We start from the raw sequence: 20,214 nt of genomic DNA on the forward strand, positions 1-20,214 counted from the left end.
CCTTTGCCTCTCTATAACTCTGCCTTTCAAATATATAAATAAATCTTTTTAAAAATAAGAGAAAAGAAAAAAAGTGAAGTAGCTGGGACTCAAACCATCACTCCAATATGGTATGCCAGCATTGCAGATGGCAATTTAGATCCCTCCATCACAACACTGGCCCTTCATGGATGATTTTTTACTATTTATTTGTTTTCATCAACTAAAAAGGTGGGTGGGGGGAGAGAGGAAGAGAGAGAAAGGGAGAGATGGGTCTTCTATCTGCTGTTTCACTCCCTAAATGCCTGCAACAACTGGAGCTGGGCAAGGCCAAAGCCTGGAACCTAGAACTCTGAGTTTCCCGCATCGGTGGCGGGAACCCAAGCTCCTGAGCCGTTCTTCGCTGCCTCTCGGCACGTGCATTGGCAAAAAGCTGGACCTAAGGTTGGGTATCTGGGATTCTAATTGCCACTACAGTAAGGGGAGGTGGGTGTCCCAAGCAGCAGCTTAACCTGCTGTGCCACAAAGCCCACTACCGTGGGTGATATTTATTTTCTCTTTGTTTCTTTTTTTTTTTTTTTCAGAGTTTCTTCAATGAGTATGTAGTTAGAAATAACTTTATTGATGAGAATAAAAGGAAAATGGGAGTAAACTTGGATGTTCCCCAAATGTCCATGGAGCGGGTGCCCCACAGAAGAGAATGACCTATTTGCTCTGTCCGCATGAATGTTTCTGCTTGTCGTGCCTTGGCTTTCTTTGTGGCAGTGAAGGTTGCCTGGGACACACTGAAACACAGGTCAGGGCAAGTCCTTGGCCACTGTATGTCATGTTCTTATTGGAGTGTTGGCCAGGAAACACAGGTCTAGGGGCAGGATTGATAATAGTTTAGTGGAGCAGCTTGGTTTCACTTTGAAGGCTGTTGCCATGGTTAAACGGTACTCTGCCTTTCAATGAGCTAATTAAAGTACTCCATTCCTGTGAGATAATCTTTATTAGATTTTAAAAAGGAAAACAAACATGTTGATAGGTGCCCTTGCTTATTCACTGTTGGTGTTTGCCAACAATGAGATATTCCAAACCAGAAATTCTTGAAATTGACCACCTTAGGATTTTTTTAACATTTTCTCCCTCTCTCCCTCCCTTCCTTCCTTCCTTCTTTCCTTCCTGATTTATTTATTTATTCATTCATTTATTTGGAGAGGCAGAGAGAGAGAGAGAGAGAGAGAGAGATATGGCCACAACGGCCAGAGCTGCGCCAATCAGAAGCTAGGAGCCAGGAGCTTCTTCCAGGTCTCCCACACAGGTTTAGGGGCCCAAAGACTTGGGCCATCTTCTACTGCTTTCCCAGGCCATAGTAGAGAGCTGGATCGGAAGTGGAGCTGCCGGGACTTGACCCAGTGCCTGTATGGGATGCTGGCACTGCAGGTGGCGGCTTTACCCACTATGCCACAACACTGGCCCCACTTTTTCTTCTTTCACCAAAAGAGGCTCTGTGACGGGAATTGCTTGCCAAGGAAAAAGTAGGATCATTATGTACTATCAGAAGACAGTCAAGTGTGACTAAGAGTTCAGATTGTTCTGATATGGATAGGTCTAGTGGCTGGTCCCCGCTCTACCCTTTCCTAGCTTATCACTGTGGGCAAATCACTTAACAATTCTAGGTCTGTTTCTATATTTATAGCCTGAAGATTGAGGTAGTCCCACCTTTTAGAGTAATTGAAGAATGAATGACATATAATACATGGTATGGATGCATGCAAGTTCTAAGTGCTCAGTAGATGGTGGCAGTGGTTGTTAATATCCTGTTTTTTAAAAAATATGTATTTTATTGACAGAGGGAGAAAGAAAAGGCAAAGGGAGGAAGGGTGGAGAGTGAGAGAGTGAGAAAGAGATATGTTCCATTCTCTGGTTCACTCCCCAAGTGCCAAAGACTGCTGGTATTGGGCCAGGTTGAAGCCAGGAGCCAGGAACTCTATCTGGGTGTCCCATGTGGATGGCAGGAATCCCAGTACTTGGGACATCATCTCTGGCTCTTAAGCATGTTAGCTGGACTGGAAGTACAGAGTAGTTAGTACTTGAACGAGTACTCTGATATGGGGTGCATTTGTGCCAAGCAGTAGCTACCCTCCCTTTTTAAAAAACATTCATTCATTTATAAAAATGATGGGGGGAAGAGATACCTCTTCCATCAGCTGATTCACTCCCTAAATGGCCTCATGGCCATGGCTGGGCCAGGCTGAAGCCAGGAGTCAGGAACTCCATCCTTCTTGCCACTTGGTTGCCAGGGGCCCAAACTTGGGCCATCATCCATCTGCTGTTTTCCCAGGTGAATTAAGGAGCTGGATCAGAAGTGGAGTAGCTGGAACTCAAACTGGCACTCTGATATGAATGCTGGTGTTGTAAGTGATGGCTTAACCTGCTTCACCACAATGCCTGCCCAAATATCCTCTGTTTTTAAGATCCCTCAGGGTGGAGGTGGCGCTGTGGAATAGTGGGTAAAGCTGCCACCTGTGGTGTCAGCATCCCATATGGGTGCCAGTTCGAGACCCAGCTGCTCCACTTCCGATCCAGCTCTCTGCTGTGGCCCAGGAAAGCAAAAGATGGCCCAGGTCCTCAGGCCCCTGCACCCATGTGGGAGACCCAGAAGAAGCTCCTGGCTCCTGGCTTCGGATCGGCGCAGCTCTGGCTGTTGTGACCATCTTGGGAGTGAACTATCGGATGGAAGACTGACACTCACTCACTCTCTCTCTCTCACTCTCTCTCTTCCTCTCTCCCTCCCTCTCTCCCTCCCCCTCTCCCCCTCCCCCCTCCCCTTCTCTCCTTCTCCCCTTCTCCCCTCTCTGTGTAACTGACTTTCAAGTCAAATAAATTAAAAAAAAAAAAAAAATCCCTCAGGGTGGATGGGATATTCCTGAACCTTCTGGGAAGATCTGGGAAAAGGTTAGAATAAGAAATGCTCTTCTTGGAGCCCACCCTTAGAGGAACAATGGAGGCCTGATGATCCCATCACTTCCATTTGGGGTTCCTGTAGGGGAAAGCCAAGCCGGTGGAGAGTCATCGTGGACTCAGGTACCCAAAGGAGAAGCAGCCTAGGGTAGAGTTTTGTCAGATCAACCCAGTTTCAAAACTTTATTTTATTCTTATTCTGTCATCTTGGACAAATCATGTTTGATCATACAGATGCTCGCTTCAGAGAGTAAATGGAGGAATAAATGAAGAGGATTAAGTATGGACTTTGGAATGGCACTGTCTGAATTCAGATCTTGAATCATTCACTAGTTTTGTGACCCAGGGTAGATTCTCTGTTCTTCAGCTTCCATATGTATAAAATAGGAGATAGTGATAGAATCTAGTTCATGGAATTAATGAAAGGACTGCTTCAAAAAATTCATGGAAAATGGAATTACGTTTTGTTTTGGCAAAACGTTTTTCAAATACATGCAAGGGGCTGGCGCTGTGGTGCAGCGGGTTAAGGCCCCAGCCTGCAGCACCACCATCCCATGTGGGCACTGGTTCAAGTCCCGGCTGCTCCTCTTCCGATCCAGCTCTCTGCTATGGCCAGGGAAAGCAGTAGAAGATGGCCCAAGTCCTTGGCCCCCTGCATCCACGTGGGAGACCCGGAAAAATCACCTAGCTGCTGGCTTCAGATCAGCCTCACTTCTGGCCATTGCCGTCATTTGGGGAGTGAACCATAGGAATGAAAGACCTCTTTCTCTTTGGCTCTACCTCTCTTTGTAACTCTTTCAAATAAATCTTTAAAAAAAATCTTTAAAAAAAAAAGATTATTTGGAAGGCAGAGTTATAGAGAAGAGAGTGGTGAGAGATCTTCCACCTGCTGGTTCACTCCCCAAATGGCTACAGTAGCCTGGGGTGGGCCAGGCTAAAGCCAGCAGCCTGGAACTCCATCCCAGTCTCCCATGTGGGTGGCTGGGAACCAAGTACTTGGTCCATCTTCTGCTGCTTTCCCAGGTGAATTCACAGGGAGTTGGATAGGGAGTAGAGTAGCCAGGACTTGAACTGGCTCTCATATGGGATGCCAGTGTTGCAGGCTGCAGCTTAATCCACTGTGCTGCAATGCTGCCTTGTCCAAAAAAAAAAAAAAAAGAAAGAAAGAAAGAAATCTTCAAAAAATTCATGCAGTAAACTGCATTTAGGCTAATAGTTAAGGTACTTGCATCCCACATTGGAGTATCTGGTTTTGATTCCTGGCTGTGGCTCCTGAGTCCAGCTTCCTGCTACTGTAGATAGTGAGAGGCGGTGATGATGGCTGCAGTGATTGGGTTCCTGCAACCCACTTGGGAGACCTGGATTGCATTTTGGTTCTTGGCTTCAGCCCTAGCCCTTGTGGGCATTTGGAGAGTGAACCACTGGCTGGGAGCTCTCTTTCTCGATTTGGCTCTTTCTCTCTGCCTCTCAAACTTATCTTTTAATTCCATTTTCCATGAACTTTTGAAGTCATCTTGTGTATGTATAGTGCTTAGCATTATACATAGCTGGAACAGAGTAGGTACTTAATAACTTATCATTGTCACTGATGAGCTGCTCAGAGAGAGTTAAAGGAGCACACTTGGCAAGGAGTATAGGATATTGGGCCTTGCCCCCTGCATCACCTCCTTCTGGACACTCTTCACTTATTGCCTCAGACCCTGCAAATTCCTCTTTCGATTGTCCTGTGGAACCTCAGCCCTTTCTGTCCCACTGGTTGTACTGATGCAGGTCACTGAACCAGTCTCTTGACTCTTCTTACTGCATCTGCAGTCTATATCCTGAACCAGTTTCTCTGGCCCCACCTTGTCTTTCTTTCCTGCTCTGTGCTGTGCTACCTACTGAGGCCCAGATCACTTCAAGGTGCAGTTCCTGGAGGCACAGCATTATACCAGGTCTTGCTGGGGCTTGTTTTGGCCCCCTTGCTGACACACAAATAGACAGTTGGAAAACATAGTCAGAGCTAGATTGGGTAGATAATAAAATCCCCGAGAGAACAGCCAGTGTATTCCTGTGATTAGGCCAAAAATCTATGCTTGTACAGAAAAGCCAACGTTTGAGCACTTAGCAATGCTAGCAGAAAAAAGGTAGATTATATCACTTTTTGGTAAAACTCAGAGTCCTCTTGGCACAGGTTCTCCGTATTGGGCCAGCAGGGTGCCATAGTTCTAGGCCTCGTGAGGTTTGCCATTTCAGGCTTTATTTCAGGTGTCCTGCCTGCCTGCAGGAGATGTTTCTGGATGATGGTGTGAGCTAAGCCTTCCATGATCAGACCCCTTCCTGCTTGCTGAGGCTTTTTGATTGTAACTTTGTATTGAAGTATGACATATATACAGAAAAGTGTGCAAAACGTTAGTGTACAAATAAATGAATTTTTACAAATTGATGGGTAACCAGTACCCAGATTAAGTAGCAGAGTATTACCAGTATCCACAGATGCCCCTTTTGTGTCCTCTTCTAGTCACTCCTCCCAACTCTGGCCTGTCTTTGCCATGTTGAGCAAAGCTTAGCCCCAGCCCTTACCCACAGCACACCATTTTCTCTCTTGCCCTCCTGCCCCTGCACATGCTGTGTCTTTGGACTGCTAGGCCCCACCTGCTCACAGTTCAGAACTCAGGTGTCAGTTTCCCCCTGATGGGCTCTGTCTACTTCCTTTTACACTTTCCTCCCATAGTTTGTAATTGTTTACTGGGAGCTCCCAGAGGACAGAGACTGTCTGAGTCACCAGTCTCCCTGGCACCCAGTATGTACTGGGCATAGGACGAACTACAGAAATGTTTGGCCTGTTACACAGTTTGTCTAAAATATTTGAAGTTGCCTTTTACTTTTCTTTGTCTTCCTAGACCCTGCCTCTGTCCCAAGCACACAGCGTTCCTCTTCTCTACCCTCCTAACCCATTCTTGCTTCATCTAGCTTTTTGCAAAACATGTTAGTGCTTTCTGTGTCTTCATACTCCCCCTCATTTTTGCTCAGACTGTACACGTGGGCCATGCACACCTGTCCCAGCTCAGGAACATCCCACACTCAGGCTTCCTACACACCAGGCTACTGACTGTTGCAACACCATGTTTTTGCCCACAGTTTGAGAGCCTCAGCCATCCAGCCTTTTTTTTTTTTTTTTTTTTAAGATTTATTTATTTATTTGAAAGTCAGAGTTACACAGAGAGAGAGGAGAGGCAGAGAGGGGGGAGGGAGTCCTCCATCCGATGGTTCACTCCCTAATTGGCCACAACGGCCGGAGCTGCGCTGATCTGAAGCCAGGAGCTTCTTCCAGGTCTCCCATGTGGGTGCAGGGGCCCAAGGACTTGGGCTATCTTCTACTGCTTTGCCAGGCCATAGCAGAGAGCTGGATTGGAAGTGAAGCAGCCAGGTCTCGAACTGGCACCCATATGGGATGCTAGTGCTTCAGGTCAGGGTGTTAACCCGCTACACCACAGTGCCAGCACCCCCCCCCCTTTTTTTACAGGCAGAGTGGACAGAGAGAGAGAGAGACAGAGAGAAAGGTCTTCCTTTTGCCGTTGGTTCATCCTCCAATGGCCACCGCGGCTGGCGCGCTGTGGCCGGCGCACTGCGCTGATCCAATGGCAGGAACCAGGTGCTTCTCCTGGTCTCCCATGGGGTGCAGGGCCCAAGGACTTGGGCCATCCTCCACTGCACTCCCGGGCCACAGCAGAGAGCTGGCCTGGAAGAGGGACAACCGGGACAGAATCCGGCGCCCTGACTGGGACTAGAACCCGGTGTGCCGGCACCGCAAGGCGGAGGATTAGCCTATTGAGCTGCGGCGCCGGCACCCCCCCCCTTTTTAAGATTTATTTATTTATTTGGAAGTCACAGTTAGGGCTGGCGCTAAAAAGAAAGCTGTTATCACTGGTTCACTCCCCAGATGCCTGAATGACTAGAACTAGGCTAGGGACACAGCCAGGAGCTAGGAACACAATCTAGGTCTCTCATATGGGTGGCAGGAACCCAACCACTTGAGCTGTCACTTACAGCCTCCCAGGGTTTGCATTGGTATGAACCAGAAACTAAAACCTAGATATTTAATATGGGGTATCTGTGTCTTTTTTTTTTTTTTGAAGGGTTTATTTATTTATTTGAAAGTCAGAGTTACACAGAGAGAGAAGGAGAGGCAGAGAGAGAGATATCTTCCACTCGCTGGTTCACTCCCCAGATGGCTGCAACAGCTGGAGCTGTGCCAGTCCGAAGTCCGAAGCCAGGAGCCAGGAGCTTCTTCCAGGTCTCCCACATGGGTGCAGGAAGAGGATCAGCCGAGATCTGACTCAGCACCCATATGGGATGCCAGCACTGTCGGCTGGGGCTTTAACCTGCTTTGGCCCCATGTGTGTGTCTTAATTGGCCTCTTAACTGCTAGGCCAAATACCTGTTTTGACTTCATTTTTTATACTTACATTTTTAAAAAAGATTTTATATGTATCAGTGATATTCATTCAAACACATCACATGTTCCAAGCAATGTTTTAAGTGCTGGAGATTCAAAGAGAGATTTCTTAAAAAAAGATTTATTTATTTATTTGAAAGTGAGAGTTACACAGAGAGAGAAGGAGAGTCAGAGAGAGTCTATCTGCTGGTTCACTCCCCAACTGGCCATATCCGCTGGAGCTGCGCCTGTCTGAAGCCAAGAGCCAGGAGCTTCTTCCAGGTCTCCTACGTGGGTGCAGGGGCCCAAGCACTTGGGCCATCTTCTACTGCTTTCCCAGGCCATAGCAGAGAGCTAGACCGGAAGTGGAGCAGCCAGGACTCAAACTGGCTCCCATATGGGATGCCGGCACTACAGATGGCGGGTTTACCTGCTATGCCACAGTGCAGCCCCAAGAGAGATTTTTTTTTTGCCCTTGAGACACAAAACAATGGGGAGAGAGAGGGCACGTTAGCAAATTGTCTTAAGATGGTATCAGTATTGAATGGGATAAGGCTTATTAACGCAAGCATTAAGAGTGAGTAGTGGAATCAGCTTTGTGGTTTTGGGTAGTAAACTGTTGTATTTCTCTGTGTTGGTTTCTTCACCTGCAAAGTGGGTAGAATATGAATTTTGTCTCAGTAAAGAAGATAAACAGAAAAAACTTTCACAAGACTGTTGTGATGCTTCAGGGTCTTTCTGACTCAGGCAGTGTTCTTGATGCAGATGATGCAGAACCGTGCCTGGTACCTAGTAAGAGATCAAGAAACATTATAACCAGTGTTGCCGTCTTTGCATAGGTTTGTAGGGGAAGTGACGGTTCAACTGGCCGTGGAAGGATGAGTTTCTAACAAAAAAAGGGCAGAGAGAGATGCTTGGGCAGGAGGAATGATACGATCTTTTTGGAAAATGGGCAGTGGTCTTGTGCATTTGGAGGACAGGGTGTGTGTGTGTGAGAGAGAGAGAGAGCGAGAGAGAAAGAGAGAGGTGAGAGAAACTAGCCCCAGATGGTGAAGGATCTTAGAGGACAGGGAGTGTGTGTGTGTGTGTGTGTGTGTGAGAGAGAGAGAGAGAGAGAGAGAGAGAGAGAGAGAGAGAAACTAGAGAAACTAGCCCCAGATGGTGAAGGATCTTGTCTGCTCTTGGTGTTCACTCAGTTCAGTAGATGAAGTAGAACTGTCAGAAACCTTTGCAGACTTCCCCATGGGCTTGTCACATCTAAACAGTGTTTCACAAGATTTCTTCTGGTTCTTCCATGGAGGATGGACTGGATAGGAAGCGGCCATTTTGGGGGGTGAACCAATGGAAGGAAGACCTTTCTCTCTCTCTCTCTCTCACTGTTTAACTCTGCCTGTCAAAAAAAAAAAAAAAAAAAGGAGGGAATGAGAGGAGAGAGACTGCTGAAAACTCTGTTCAGAGCTGATGAGAGCAAGAACCAAAGTAATTAATGCTCCTGAGGTGGGCGTATTGGGCTTGGTGATCATGGAGTGGGAGTCAGAGGGTGAAGCATGTTTGGGCTGTCTAGTTGTATGGTTGTGCCCCTTACTGACAGAGAGAAGAGCAGTAGCAGTAAGCGTTTTCCTTCCTAAAAGTTTCATCCAGAGAAGAAAGACTGCTTCCTGACCCTAGGAGCACCTATTCTAAAACTTACTAGACCATTCTACAAGGCTTGAATCTTGTCTTCTCTCTTGGGCCTTTTGGAGAGTCAGACACACAATTACTGATCTCAGGTAATTAGGGCAGGAGGTGGCTGTGTTTATTTCATTCCTGGTATCTCTAGGGAAGACAGAAGAAACAGTCGTGTTTATTTTCACCCCATTTGCAAGAATGCATGGATGGAGTTGGAGCAATAGCCTCTTTTCTCTGATAACAGGCACAAGATTCTCTTTTATCTCCCACCCCATATCTGTAAAACAACACGTGAAATAGAAAGCTCTTTCCAATGTTTTCCCCTTCTTATCCAGTTTCCCACAAATGATTTTTGCCTGAGTGAAGAATCCTAAGCTAACCTTGCTGCTGGGCTCCAGACCAGCACCTTTGTCACTGGTGCCACCTCCCTCTCATAGAGTGACCTGTGTCTGGTCCCAGAGTCTTTGACTCAGTAGGTATGTGGGGTGGTCTGTGTTGATGGCATGATCCTGTCCCTGCTCAGTCATATTTGTAAGTACCCTGGAGGCAGACATAATGCCTGGAATAATCCACATGGCAAAACAGACCTACCCCATGGGATTCTGTCCTTTGTGTTTTATATCCAGCTTCAATTCTCTGCCTGCCAGGATGTTCTTAGCTACTGAGTTTTCTAGGTTTAAGGGATAGAGCACTCAAAGTTCTTTTCTCTTCATTGCATCTTCTGTGAATTTGTCACATTCATAGCCCTTTCAAGATGGCTCATTGATTATCTCTAGTATACAGGTCACTTTGGTGGGTGAAAGATCCTATGGATCATCTCCTTCTGTCTGAAGTTGGATTGGGAGAGCAGTAAAACTCCTTGGCCTGAATAGAATGATTTACTCCTCCTTTTATGAGACACCATTGAGAAAATGTCTGTTGTTTTCAGTAAACAGTTGATCCTACACAGATGAGAGTGACCATGGGAATTGTCATTTTAGGGAACATTGACATGAGACCTCGGTCTTCGACCATCAGTCTCACCCTACTAATTTCTGAGCCACTCTGAAATCCCCATTATAAACTCAGTCTCTCCAGGTTTGGTTTTCGGGTGTCCTGTTAGCCATTTGAAAGAAAATAGCTGTGTGTTTATTTAAAAATAAGTTTTTTTCTTATGATGAAAACAAAGCATGTTCGTCTTAAAAAAGTTTTTAAAAATACAGAGAAATAAAAGCAAAAAATCATTTAGAATCCTACCACTTAGAGGTAACTGTTGTGAACTTTGTGGCTTAGCCTTTCAGTCTCTTTTGTAAATTCTTGTGCTTTTTTTTTCTTTTCCCCAAAAAAGGAATCATAGAGGCATGGTGTGGTGGCACAGTGGGTTAATCTTCTGATTGGGTTGAGTGTATCCCATGTTCTAATGCCTGGAATTGAGTTTACCTATGCTTTCAACCCAGCTTCCTGCTAATGCCCCTGGCAGGCAGCACATGTTGGCCCAAGTACTTGGGTTCCTGCTACCCATATGGGAGACTCAGATGGAATTCCTAGTTCTAGATTTGCCTGGCCCAACCCCAGTAGTTGTGAACGTTTGGGGAGTGAACTAGAGAATGGATGATCTCTCTCTGTCCGTCTGTGTGTGTCTCTCCTGTTACTCTGCCCTTTAGATGGAGGGAGGGAGGGAGGGAGAAATCTTTCTTAAAAAAAGGGATCATAGTATAGATTTCTTTTATAACCTTCACTTAATGGAATGTTAACATGTTTCATGTCATTGCAGATTATTTTATATTTATAACATGGTTGATGATTCCATAGTTGTCCATCTTATGTAGGAGTTGGGGACATTATTAATAAAGATTACTATAATTTGATTTGGAAAAAAAAGTGACCTGAAGATGTCATAAAAAGAAGAGGTGTTATGGAGAGTAATGGGGTTGTAACACCCAGAGGGATCAGTTTCACAGCTCTGAATATCAGAAGCAACAATTGTAGGCTTAGTAAACTGGTACATTAAATAGGACGTGGATTTTATAGACTTGATTCCTTCGTGCATCTTTGGCTGGAACTTTTCTGGGCTTGAGGATTTTACAAGAAATATGCTTGTGGCATCTCAGACTGTTAAAGGTAGATAGTTTTGACTTTCTTGGTTTCCTTTCGTTGGAAACTAAGCCAAGAAGCTTTTACTCTCTGTGAGTTTGCGTAGTACCCTGTGCACCAGGCAACATTTGGCAAGAGATTATTTGAACCATTAGAGATTTGATGAGTCTATTCCTGATTAATGAGGCTGGATGATTCCATACATTTATTTCTTTTCACAGGAAGTGCTTTCCTCAGTGCTATTTTTCTTGCCTTAGCAACATACCAGTCTCTGTACCCACTCACCTTGTTTGTCCCAGGACTCCTCTACCTCCTCCAGGTAAGCTTGCTGGTCAGAAGCCAGCACCCAAGTGACATTAGATGGTCTGCTCCCTGCTAGGGGGAAGGAACAGCATGGGTCAATAAATGCAGTTGGACTGGGTTCTCCCAGAATGTGCTTGCTTGAAAACACAAAGAAACTTGACTAATTTTAAACAAAGTGAACCTAATGCTCACTAAGTTCTAATTACTAATATCACTGCAAATATGAAAGTGCATTTCATTTCTGTATTTGTAGTTGGTATCTTTTTTCCTTATTCATCTTATGTACATACAAGGGTACTTCAAAAAGTTCATGGAAACAGTAATTTAAAAAATGAGCATTTTCCATGAACTTTTGGAAGACCATTCATAGACCCTTCAGAGCTCTTTTCTTTTCTTTTCTTTTTTTAAGATTTATTTATTTATTTGAAAATCAGAGTTACACAGAGAGAGAGGAGAGGCAGAGGGAGAGAGAGGTCTTCTATCCTCTGGTTCTCTCCCTAGTTGGCCACAATGGCCGGAGCTATGCAGATCTGAAGCCAGGAGCTTCTTCCAGGTCTCCCATATGGGTGCAGGGGCCCAGGGACTTGGGCCATCTTCTGCTTTCCCAGGCCATAGCAGAGAGCTGGATTGGAAGTAGAGCAGCCTAGACTTGAACCAGTACCCATATGGGATGCCGGCACTGCAGGCAACAGCCTTACCCGCTGTGCCACAGGGCCAGCCCCCAGAGCTCCTTTCTTTAACTTGTCTTTATAATATCACTCACTTTATAAACTTAATGTAGAAATTAAGGGTAATGAGTACAATTGATGCCATGATAGGAACATAGTGGATAATCAATGACTATTAATTGAAGGATACAAATTGATGACATTTACTGAGAATATAATACATCAGACACTGTGCTAGGTACTCACCAGGCATCATCTCATTTCAATCTCATAAGAACGTCATGGGGGTAGTTACAGTATTTGCCATATAGAAAGTAAAGCCACTAACCTGAGGTCACATGGCCAGTGAGTGACAGTGCCGAGATATGAACTCAGGTAGTCTGATGCAAGAGCTTACTATTTAACTGTCTTCCATTCAGGTAAGAATGCACATATGGCCATTGCTTGTAGGCCTTGCATGACCCAAATCCATTGTTAGAGGAGAAGCGTTCTTGTTCTGGTGGCAGTGCCAAGTTTCCAACCCAGAAAAGCCTGATTTGTAGAGCTCTTGTTCATCATAAACACTGCTGCTGAAGCTGAATGTGTATCTCCATTTATTGAAACAGGCTGTTCACTTATCATCTTAAGTAACTTTAATATTATGTTGATGTATATAGTGATATACAGCATGATTTTACTTCTGTTTAGGGAGTTTGTGATGTGTCTTAGTTGTTCCTAATATAAATACACTATACTTTTGTTTTTCTTTAACTTATTTCCTTAAGACAGATTCCTCCAGATCAGTCACTGGACCCAAGGGTGTGAGAAGTTTTATATTCTTACTGTACAAGGCCAAATTGTTCATCAGAAAGCCTGAGCCAGTTTGCAATGCAGCTAGCAGTACTTGAAGAGAAATGAACCAGCTACCTCCCAGTCTTTCAGCACTGGCATTTCAAGTTTGATGTATGATTACCAGTTGAATAGATAGATAATAGGTCACCATACTGTGAAGTTACTTTGTTTTGATTCTCTCTGTATTTTTGTTGAATATGATATTTACATTTTCTTTATTAATTCGTATTTATGGTTTCATCTAGCAAATCAGAGCACTAAGGAGAATGTATACTAAGAGGAGTGCATGCAACCAGAAATTTTATGCAACTATTAAATAGTATGAAAGCAAAATTTATTTGTACACCTGTACTGACCAACAATTCAAAAATAGTTTTTGGGCCAATTCGAACACTGTTTTCTGTAAAAACCACTTCTATTTAAAGCTCAGGGAAGCTTCCTCCTGACAGCAGGGAGCAGTGCAGCTGAGCCATGAGGTGGAGAAGCTCAGCAGGTCACTTCATTCAGTGCTTCCTGAGTACTTAGTGCCGGTTACTGAGCACCCTCAGTGCGCTGGACACCGTTCTAGACTCTGCAGGGAGGAGGTACTTGGTGGTTGCCTGGAAGCCTGTGGGGTGGGTGGGAATAGGGGAGCTAAATGAAGTTGGAAAAGCTTAGGCCATTGTACCTGGTGAGGTCAGAGGGGTTGCTTCAGGGCCCAGCCAGTGTCAGAAGAATTCCAGGAGGTAGAATCACTGTGCTCGGGAAGAGTGGGAGTCTGAGATAAATTTCAGGATCCTGTCTAGGTAGAAATTAAAACCCCAACCCATACTGTGTTTTATGTTAATATATGAAGTGACCTAAAAGGCATTAAGACCTCTTGAGTCATGGTAGAATATTTGGAAAATCAATCCAGATTCTTCCAGGAAACAAACCCTCCTATTTATATGTGAAGGAGGGGCAGAGGAGGAAGTTACTCTTTTTAGGCTGAGTTCCTCCAAGGCCATAACTGAACCCATTAAGCCTGAGTTTCACAGAGATCAAGAAATAAGGAGTGGGAGATCCAGGGAGCTCACTGTAAGGCACTGTAACGTGTGGGATGTCCCAAGTGACATGCATTCCCTGTGAGTCACAGGATTTAGGTCAGAGGTTGAATGGCCACTTGATGTGGAGTCCTAGTACAGCTCTTTTTTTTTTTTTTTTAAATCAAGATTTATTTATTTGAAAGAGTTATACAGAGAGAAAGAGAGGCAGAGAGAGAGAGGTCTTTAATCCACTGATTCACTCCCGAGATGGCCGCAACGGTCAGAGCTGTGCCAGTCCGAAGCCAGGAGCCAGGTGCTTCTTCCTGGTCTCCCATGCGGGTGCAGGGACCCAAGCACTTGCGCCATCTTCTACTGCTTTCCCAGGCCATAGCAGAGAGCTGGATTGGAAGAGGAGCAGCCGGGACTCGAACCTGCACCCATATGGGATGCTGGCGCCACAAGCGGAGGATTAATCTACTGCGCCACAGCGCCAGCCTCCAGAGGGACTTTCACTTCTGATTCAAAGTGGATTTGATGACCTAAGGATGTGATACATTTGCTCATCTTATTTAAGATTAATTTCTTTATTTGAAAGGCAGAGCCATCAGAGAGAAAAAGAGAGATCTTCCATCTGCTGTTTCACTTCTCAGATAGAAGCCAGAGGCCAGGAGCTCTATCCACATCTCCCCCATGGATGGCAAAGGTCCAAGCAGGCATTTGCCCATCTTTCACTGCCTTCCCAGGAGCATTAGTAAGGAGCTGGATCAGAAGCAGAGTAGCTGGGACTGGAAGTGGCACTCAGATATGGGATCTGGCATTGCAGGTGGCAGCCTAATGCCCAGCACCACGATGCTGCCCACACATCTGCTCTTTTTTTTATGTATTAAAATGTTTATAAAAATTAAGCTTTAACACTTATTTCTAACTTTCCACATCTGTGTGGAGACCAGGAATAAGATTGCACATAAGTGTAAGCAGTGCAAAATCGTGGAAGTAGAGAAGTCACATGCCACACGTCTGCTCTTGATATTGATTTCTTCAGAACATTTTCAAGCCCTCAGTAGGCATACACTTCCCTCTAAGAAAGGTAAAAGCTAAGTGGAGAAAAAAATACATATACCATCATTAAATATGGCTATTTTACCAATTTCTTATTTTGAAAGTTGATAATTAATATGAAAGAACTAAGTAATTATTTTGCCTTTTAAAAAGGAATCAGGAAAAGGCATTTGACCTAACAGTTGGTTAGGACACCTGCATCCCACATTGGTGTGCCCGGTTCAACTCCCAGCTCTGACTCTTGATTCTAGCTTCTTGCTAATGCACACCTTGGAAAGCAACAGTGATGGATCAAGTAGTTGAATTCTTGCCACCCACATGGGAGACCTAGATTGGTTTCCTTGTTCCCAACTTTGACTCTGTCTCAACCTGGCTCTTATGGGCATTTGGGGGTAAACCAGTAGAAAGGAGAGCTGTTGCTTTCTCTGCCTTTCAAATAAATATGAAATAAAAAAGAACCATAATTTTTGCCCTGTTAATGAAGGGAAGAAAAATTTAACCGTAAAATGCTAGCTTATAAATGTAGAAAGAATGATTGAATAGCAAATCACCAGTGAAATTACTGATTCCAGCAAAGTCCATTAATGGATACTAAAGCCATTAGGTGAATGCTTTTTTGAGAATAATATATTTGCGTTTGCATGGTGTTGAAATATTACCCCGCTTCTCACCCTCTAAATTGTTTTCTAATAAGCAAAGAGAAAAGGAGTGTTCTGTTACCACCTTTTAAAAAAATTTGTTTGTTTTAATTTTATTTGAAAGGCACTCATCTGTGTGCACACACACATAACATATATACACAGATATCTTCTGTCCACTAATTTACTCCTTAGATGACTGCAACAGCCAGAGCTTGGACAGAGCAAAGTCCAAAACTGGGGACTCAATCTAGGTCTCTCACACTGGTGGCAAGAACCCAACTACTTAGAAAATTGAATCAGAAGCAGAGGAACTGGGATTTAAACAGGGCACTCTGAAATGGCATGTGGGCATCCAGTCGGCACCAAACACCCACCTCAAAGATGGATTAGATTTTAGATGATGTCAACTATAAGAAGATATTAGAGAATTCTTAATTTCTTGGATGTAATAATAGTACTATTGTTCTTATTTTTAGGAGCTTCATGCAGAGTGTTTTTAAGCAAGGTGTGATGTGTACAACTTTAATAGTTCTGCAAGAATAAATTTGTATACATACAGAGATAACAAATATGGCAAAATGAGGCCAGTTTTGTGGCATAGCAAGTAAAACCTCAGGCTGGGACACCGACATCCCATATGGGTGCTGGTTCAACTGCCGGCTGCTCCACTTTCAATCCACCTCCCTGCTAATTTTCCCTGGGAAAGCAGCAGAGGATGGCCCAGGTACTTGGGCCCCTGTACCTGTGTGGGAGACCCAAGAAAAGCTTTGGTCTGGCCGTCTCCAGCTATTGTGGCCATTTGGGAAGTGAACCAGCAGATGGAAAAACTCTCTCTTCCCCCTCTCTCTGTAACTCTACCTTTCAAATAAATAAATCTTTAAAACAAAATAAAACTTTATTTTGGGTGCAAAAATTTTATAATCTATGTATGCTTTTTTCATAGTACACATTTTCTAGGAAATTTATTTTTTTGAGAGTCAGAGTTAGAGAGAAGAGAGGTCATCCATCTGCTGGTTCACTCCTCAAATGGCAACAATGGCTGGAGCTGGGCCAGTCTAAAGACAGGAGCCAGGAATGTGTTCTGGGTCTCTCACATGGGTGCAGGGCCCCAGCATCTTCCACTATTTCCCAGGCCACCAGTAGGGAGCTGGGCTGAAAGTGGAGCAGCCACGACTTGAACTGGTGACCATATGGGATACTGGCACCATAGGTGGAGGCTTGACCTACTGCGTCACAGCACCGGCCCTTCTGTGAACTTTTTGAAGACCTCGATAGAGCTTCTGATGTCTTGGTTTGGAAACTTATTAGCTCTGTGATCCTAGAAAAATGACTGCTTAACTTCCTTCTGCCTCAGTTTCCTTGTTTGTACTGTGGAGGTAATACTAGTATAATAATACTGTGACGGATTAATACATGGCAAGTTTCTAGCACAGAGTCTGTTATAAGAGCTCAATAAGTACTTGCTATTGTTATTAGTATTCAGATGGCCTTAGAAAGGGACATGGTCATCAGCCTGTAAGTATGTGGGGTGATAAGAGGAACAGATAATAATTCAATTTTGGAGTCAGAGAAACTGGAAAAGGTAATTTATTCTTCCTATACCTGCCTCTATTCTGGTGGAATTTTCAGACAGTGCAAAAGATAGGTGGTAGACAAGCTAGTGTCTCATCAGTGCCAGAGGCAAAGCTGCTTTCCTCTTCCCTGCATGAAACATAAGATCAAAGGCAGAGGATGCTGCATCTGGCTCCCTGTTGAGTCACTTACAAGAATGGTAGTTTGAGCCCATCTGGTTCCCCACCCCACCCCCACTTCTCTTTCCCTGACCTTGGCTTAGAGCCCAGTTTCCAAATTAGAGAGAAGCTTAAAATGTTATGATCTGATAGCATGCAGGGTAAAATAGAAAGTCCTAGCACACACAGGCTCCAGAGGCTGCAGTGAAGGGAAAGCCAGGTGCACAGGACAAGAAGCTGCCGCCGTGAGACCACAAGAGGCTTGCTGAGAAGCTCCTGGCGCACTCCAGAAAGCTCTAGGCCGCTCCTCCTTTCCCTCGGGATTTCTAAAGCTTTGGACTTCCTCGTGTAGGTTGAGGCCCTTATTTTCTTTCAATGACAGTGATAAGGCACCAAAGGAAAGTATCCTGTGAGTGCTCTTTTAGTTTCTGCTTTGATCAAATCTGAATTTCTCTGAATTTAAAAAGGCTAATCTAATCCTGTGAGTCTATACGTGGTTTCTGGAGCTTTAGTCACGTTGCAAGATATTACTTCTCTTCAGAAGAGGCAAAGCCAATCAGATGCTGCTTTTTTTTTTTTTTTTAAAGATTTACTTATTTATTTATTTGAAAGGCAGAGTTACAGAGAGGCAGAGAGAGGGAGAGGGACAGGGACAAGGACAGAGACAGAGGTCTTCCGTCTGCTGGTTCACTCTCCAAATGGCCACAGTAGCTGGAGCTGTGCCGATCCAAAGTCAGCAGAAAGCAGCTTCTTCCATGTCTCCCCAGTGAGTGCAGGGCCCGAGCTGCACCAATCTGAAGCCAGGAGCTTCTGAATCTCCCACGTGGGTGCAGAGTGGAGAGCTGGATCGGAAGAGGAGCTGCTGGGACTCGAACTGGTGCCCATGTGGGATGTTGGCACTGCAGGCTGCAGCTTTACCCACCATGCCACAATACTGGCCCCATCCGATGCTTCTTGATAGTGGAGTTCTTTCCCAGGCTTTCTTACTTAGGTGCTTATTTAGAATTTTCACCTTTTTTTTTTTTCCCCCAAACAGCGTTTGTTGTCTCTGCTGCTCCCAGGAGGCCACCAGGGCAGAAGTGGCAGTGTTGTTAGCTTCTTTTCTTTTTAGAACAGAAAAATGAGGATAAGAGCTTAATCATTCATTTATAATTAACTTCACAAGCTTTGTTGCCTCTAATACATTTATTATGCAAAATATATCTCCTGGATCTGTTCTTGAGATCTTAAGGGTGTGTATAAAATTTTTGTTAGATTCAAACTCCTTTTAAGAGTTTTTCTGATAACTTTCTCCCTTTCATATCTTAGAAAGAAAGCAGTTTCTGTATAAAAAATACTTTTCTCCCTAATGCTTTAGAGAGCTAGGAAGGAGATACATTTCTTCCCTTCCTTAATATCACTCACTGTATACACTGTATATATTTTACTGAATCAGTCTGAGAATTTCTTTACTTCCTTAAATATTTCAATAGCAACAATGTGACTTCCAAGATAAATTTTTCAGATTGAGGCTTCAAATAGTCCGTGAACCAAATTTGACTCAAAAATGGATTTTATTTGACCTTGGTATTTAATTTTGTTTTAAATAAATTGTCAGCATTTCAAAAATTTATGTTAAAATTTTGTTTTAAGTAATTAGGAGATCTGTTTCCTTCTCCATTTTACTACAGCTTCTATGCTTCATCTCTGTCATGCTTCATCCTTTATGTATCTGCTTGGTCCTTAGGTATTGAATGTGTTTGTGTATTTATGTCCACTAGAAGGTCTGTAAACAATGACCAACGCTGTGTCAATGAGCATATTTAGTGCCCAAATTGTGACCTTGAAATACCACTTAACCATTGAAAAAACTGGGGTTTCTTTGAGAATTGACTGATCCAAGGTTTTAGAGCAGGAAATGTATAGCTTGTTGTGATAGCAGATAACAAGGAAGCTACCACACGCTGTTGGAGTTATCTCAGACCAAGAATCCAAGCCAAAGAGGTTCTCATTGACCAAAGGGGGGTAATCTGAGCTTTAATGGGATAAGAATTGCATTATTAAAACCAATAAATATATTTAAATTCAGGTATCTAGTTATATTAAAAAGGAAACCTGGGGTTTGGTTTTAGCCTACCAGGGAAGATGACAGTTAAGATACCAGTGTCTTACATTAGAGTACCTGGATTCAGTAGCTAACTCTGGCTCCTGACTCCAGATTCCTCTTAATGCAGAACAGGAGGCAGCAGTTGATGGCTCAAGTAGTTAGGTTCCTGCCACCCATTTGGGAGTCCTGCATTCTCAGCTCCTGACTTTGCCCCTCCCCACTACCACCACCATTGTGGGCATTTCAAGAGTAATACAGCAGCTGGAAGTTTGCTTGCTCTGTCTCTGTCTCTCAAAAAAAAATTTTTTTAAGGAAATCTAGTTGGGTAAATTAGGAAAAGTGAAAAAAAATCATTATCTTGAAAACTAGGTAAATAAAAGTTAAAAATTAGGCATTCATCTAGTCTTTTCTGTACAATAGTAAACCTTATAAAATAGGTAAGAGGATGCCATTCTTTATAACAGTATTACAACTTATAAATAAAATGATAGAATGGCATCGTTTTGCAACCTTTATTAATCTAGGCATTAAATGCCAATATCAGCTAACACCAAAAACAGACAAAATTGATGCTCCTAACAAAAGAATACACCAGGAGCCAGCGCTGTGTTGTAGCGAGTAAAGCCACTGCCCACAGTGCCCAGCATCGCATATAGGTGCCAGTTGAGTCCTGGCTGCTCCTCTTCCAATCCAGCTCTCTGCTATGGCTTGGGAAAGCAGTAGAAGTTGGCCCAAGTCCTTGGGCCTCGGTGTGGGAGACCCAGAAGAAACCTCTGGCTCCTGGCTTTGGATCTGCCCAGCTCTGGCTG

The 20,214-nt window shown here is 44.0% G+C and overlaps 1 protein-coding gene across 4 annotated transcripts in view; it reads left to right on the forward strand.

Moving 5' to 3' along the window:
* Positions 1–20,214, forward strand: part of PIGU (phosphatidylinositol glycan anchor biosynthesis class U) — a 113,119-nt gene that overhangs the window by 51,388 nt on the left and 41,517 nt on the right. For all 4 annotated transcript variants that reach the window (XM_002710794.5, XM_070051934.1, XM_070051935.1 and 1 more), the window contains one exon: positions 11,305–11,402. In XM_002710794.5, the coding sequence (XP_002710840.1) occupies positions 11,305–11,402 (98 nt within the window). The remainder of the gene's footprint in view (positions 1–11,304; positions 11,403–20,214) is intronic.

The sequence above is a fragment of the Oryctolagus cuniculus genome, chromosome 11 (genome assembly GCF_964237555.1).
Source record: "Oryctolagus cuniculus chromosome 11, mOryCun1.1, whole genome shotgun sequence".
NCBI classification, from domain to species: Eukaryota; Metazoa; Chordata; class Mammalia; order Lagomorpha; family Leporidae; genus Oryctolagus; species Oryctolagus cuniculus.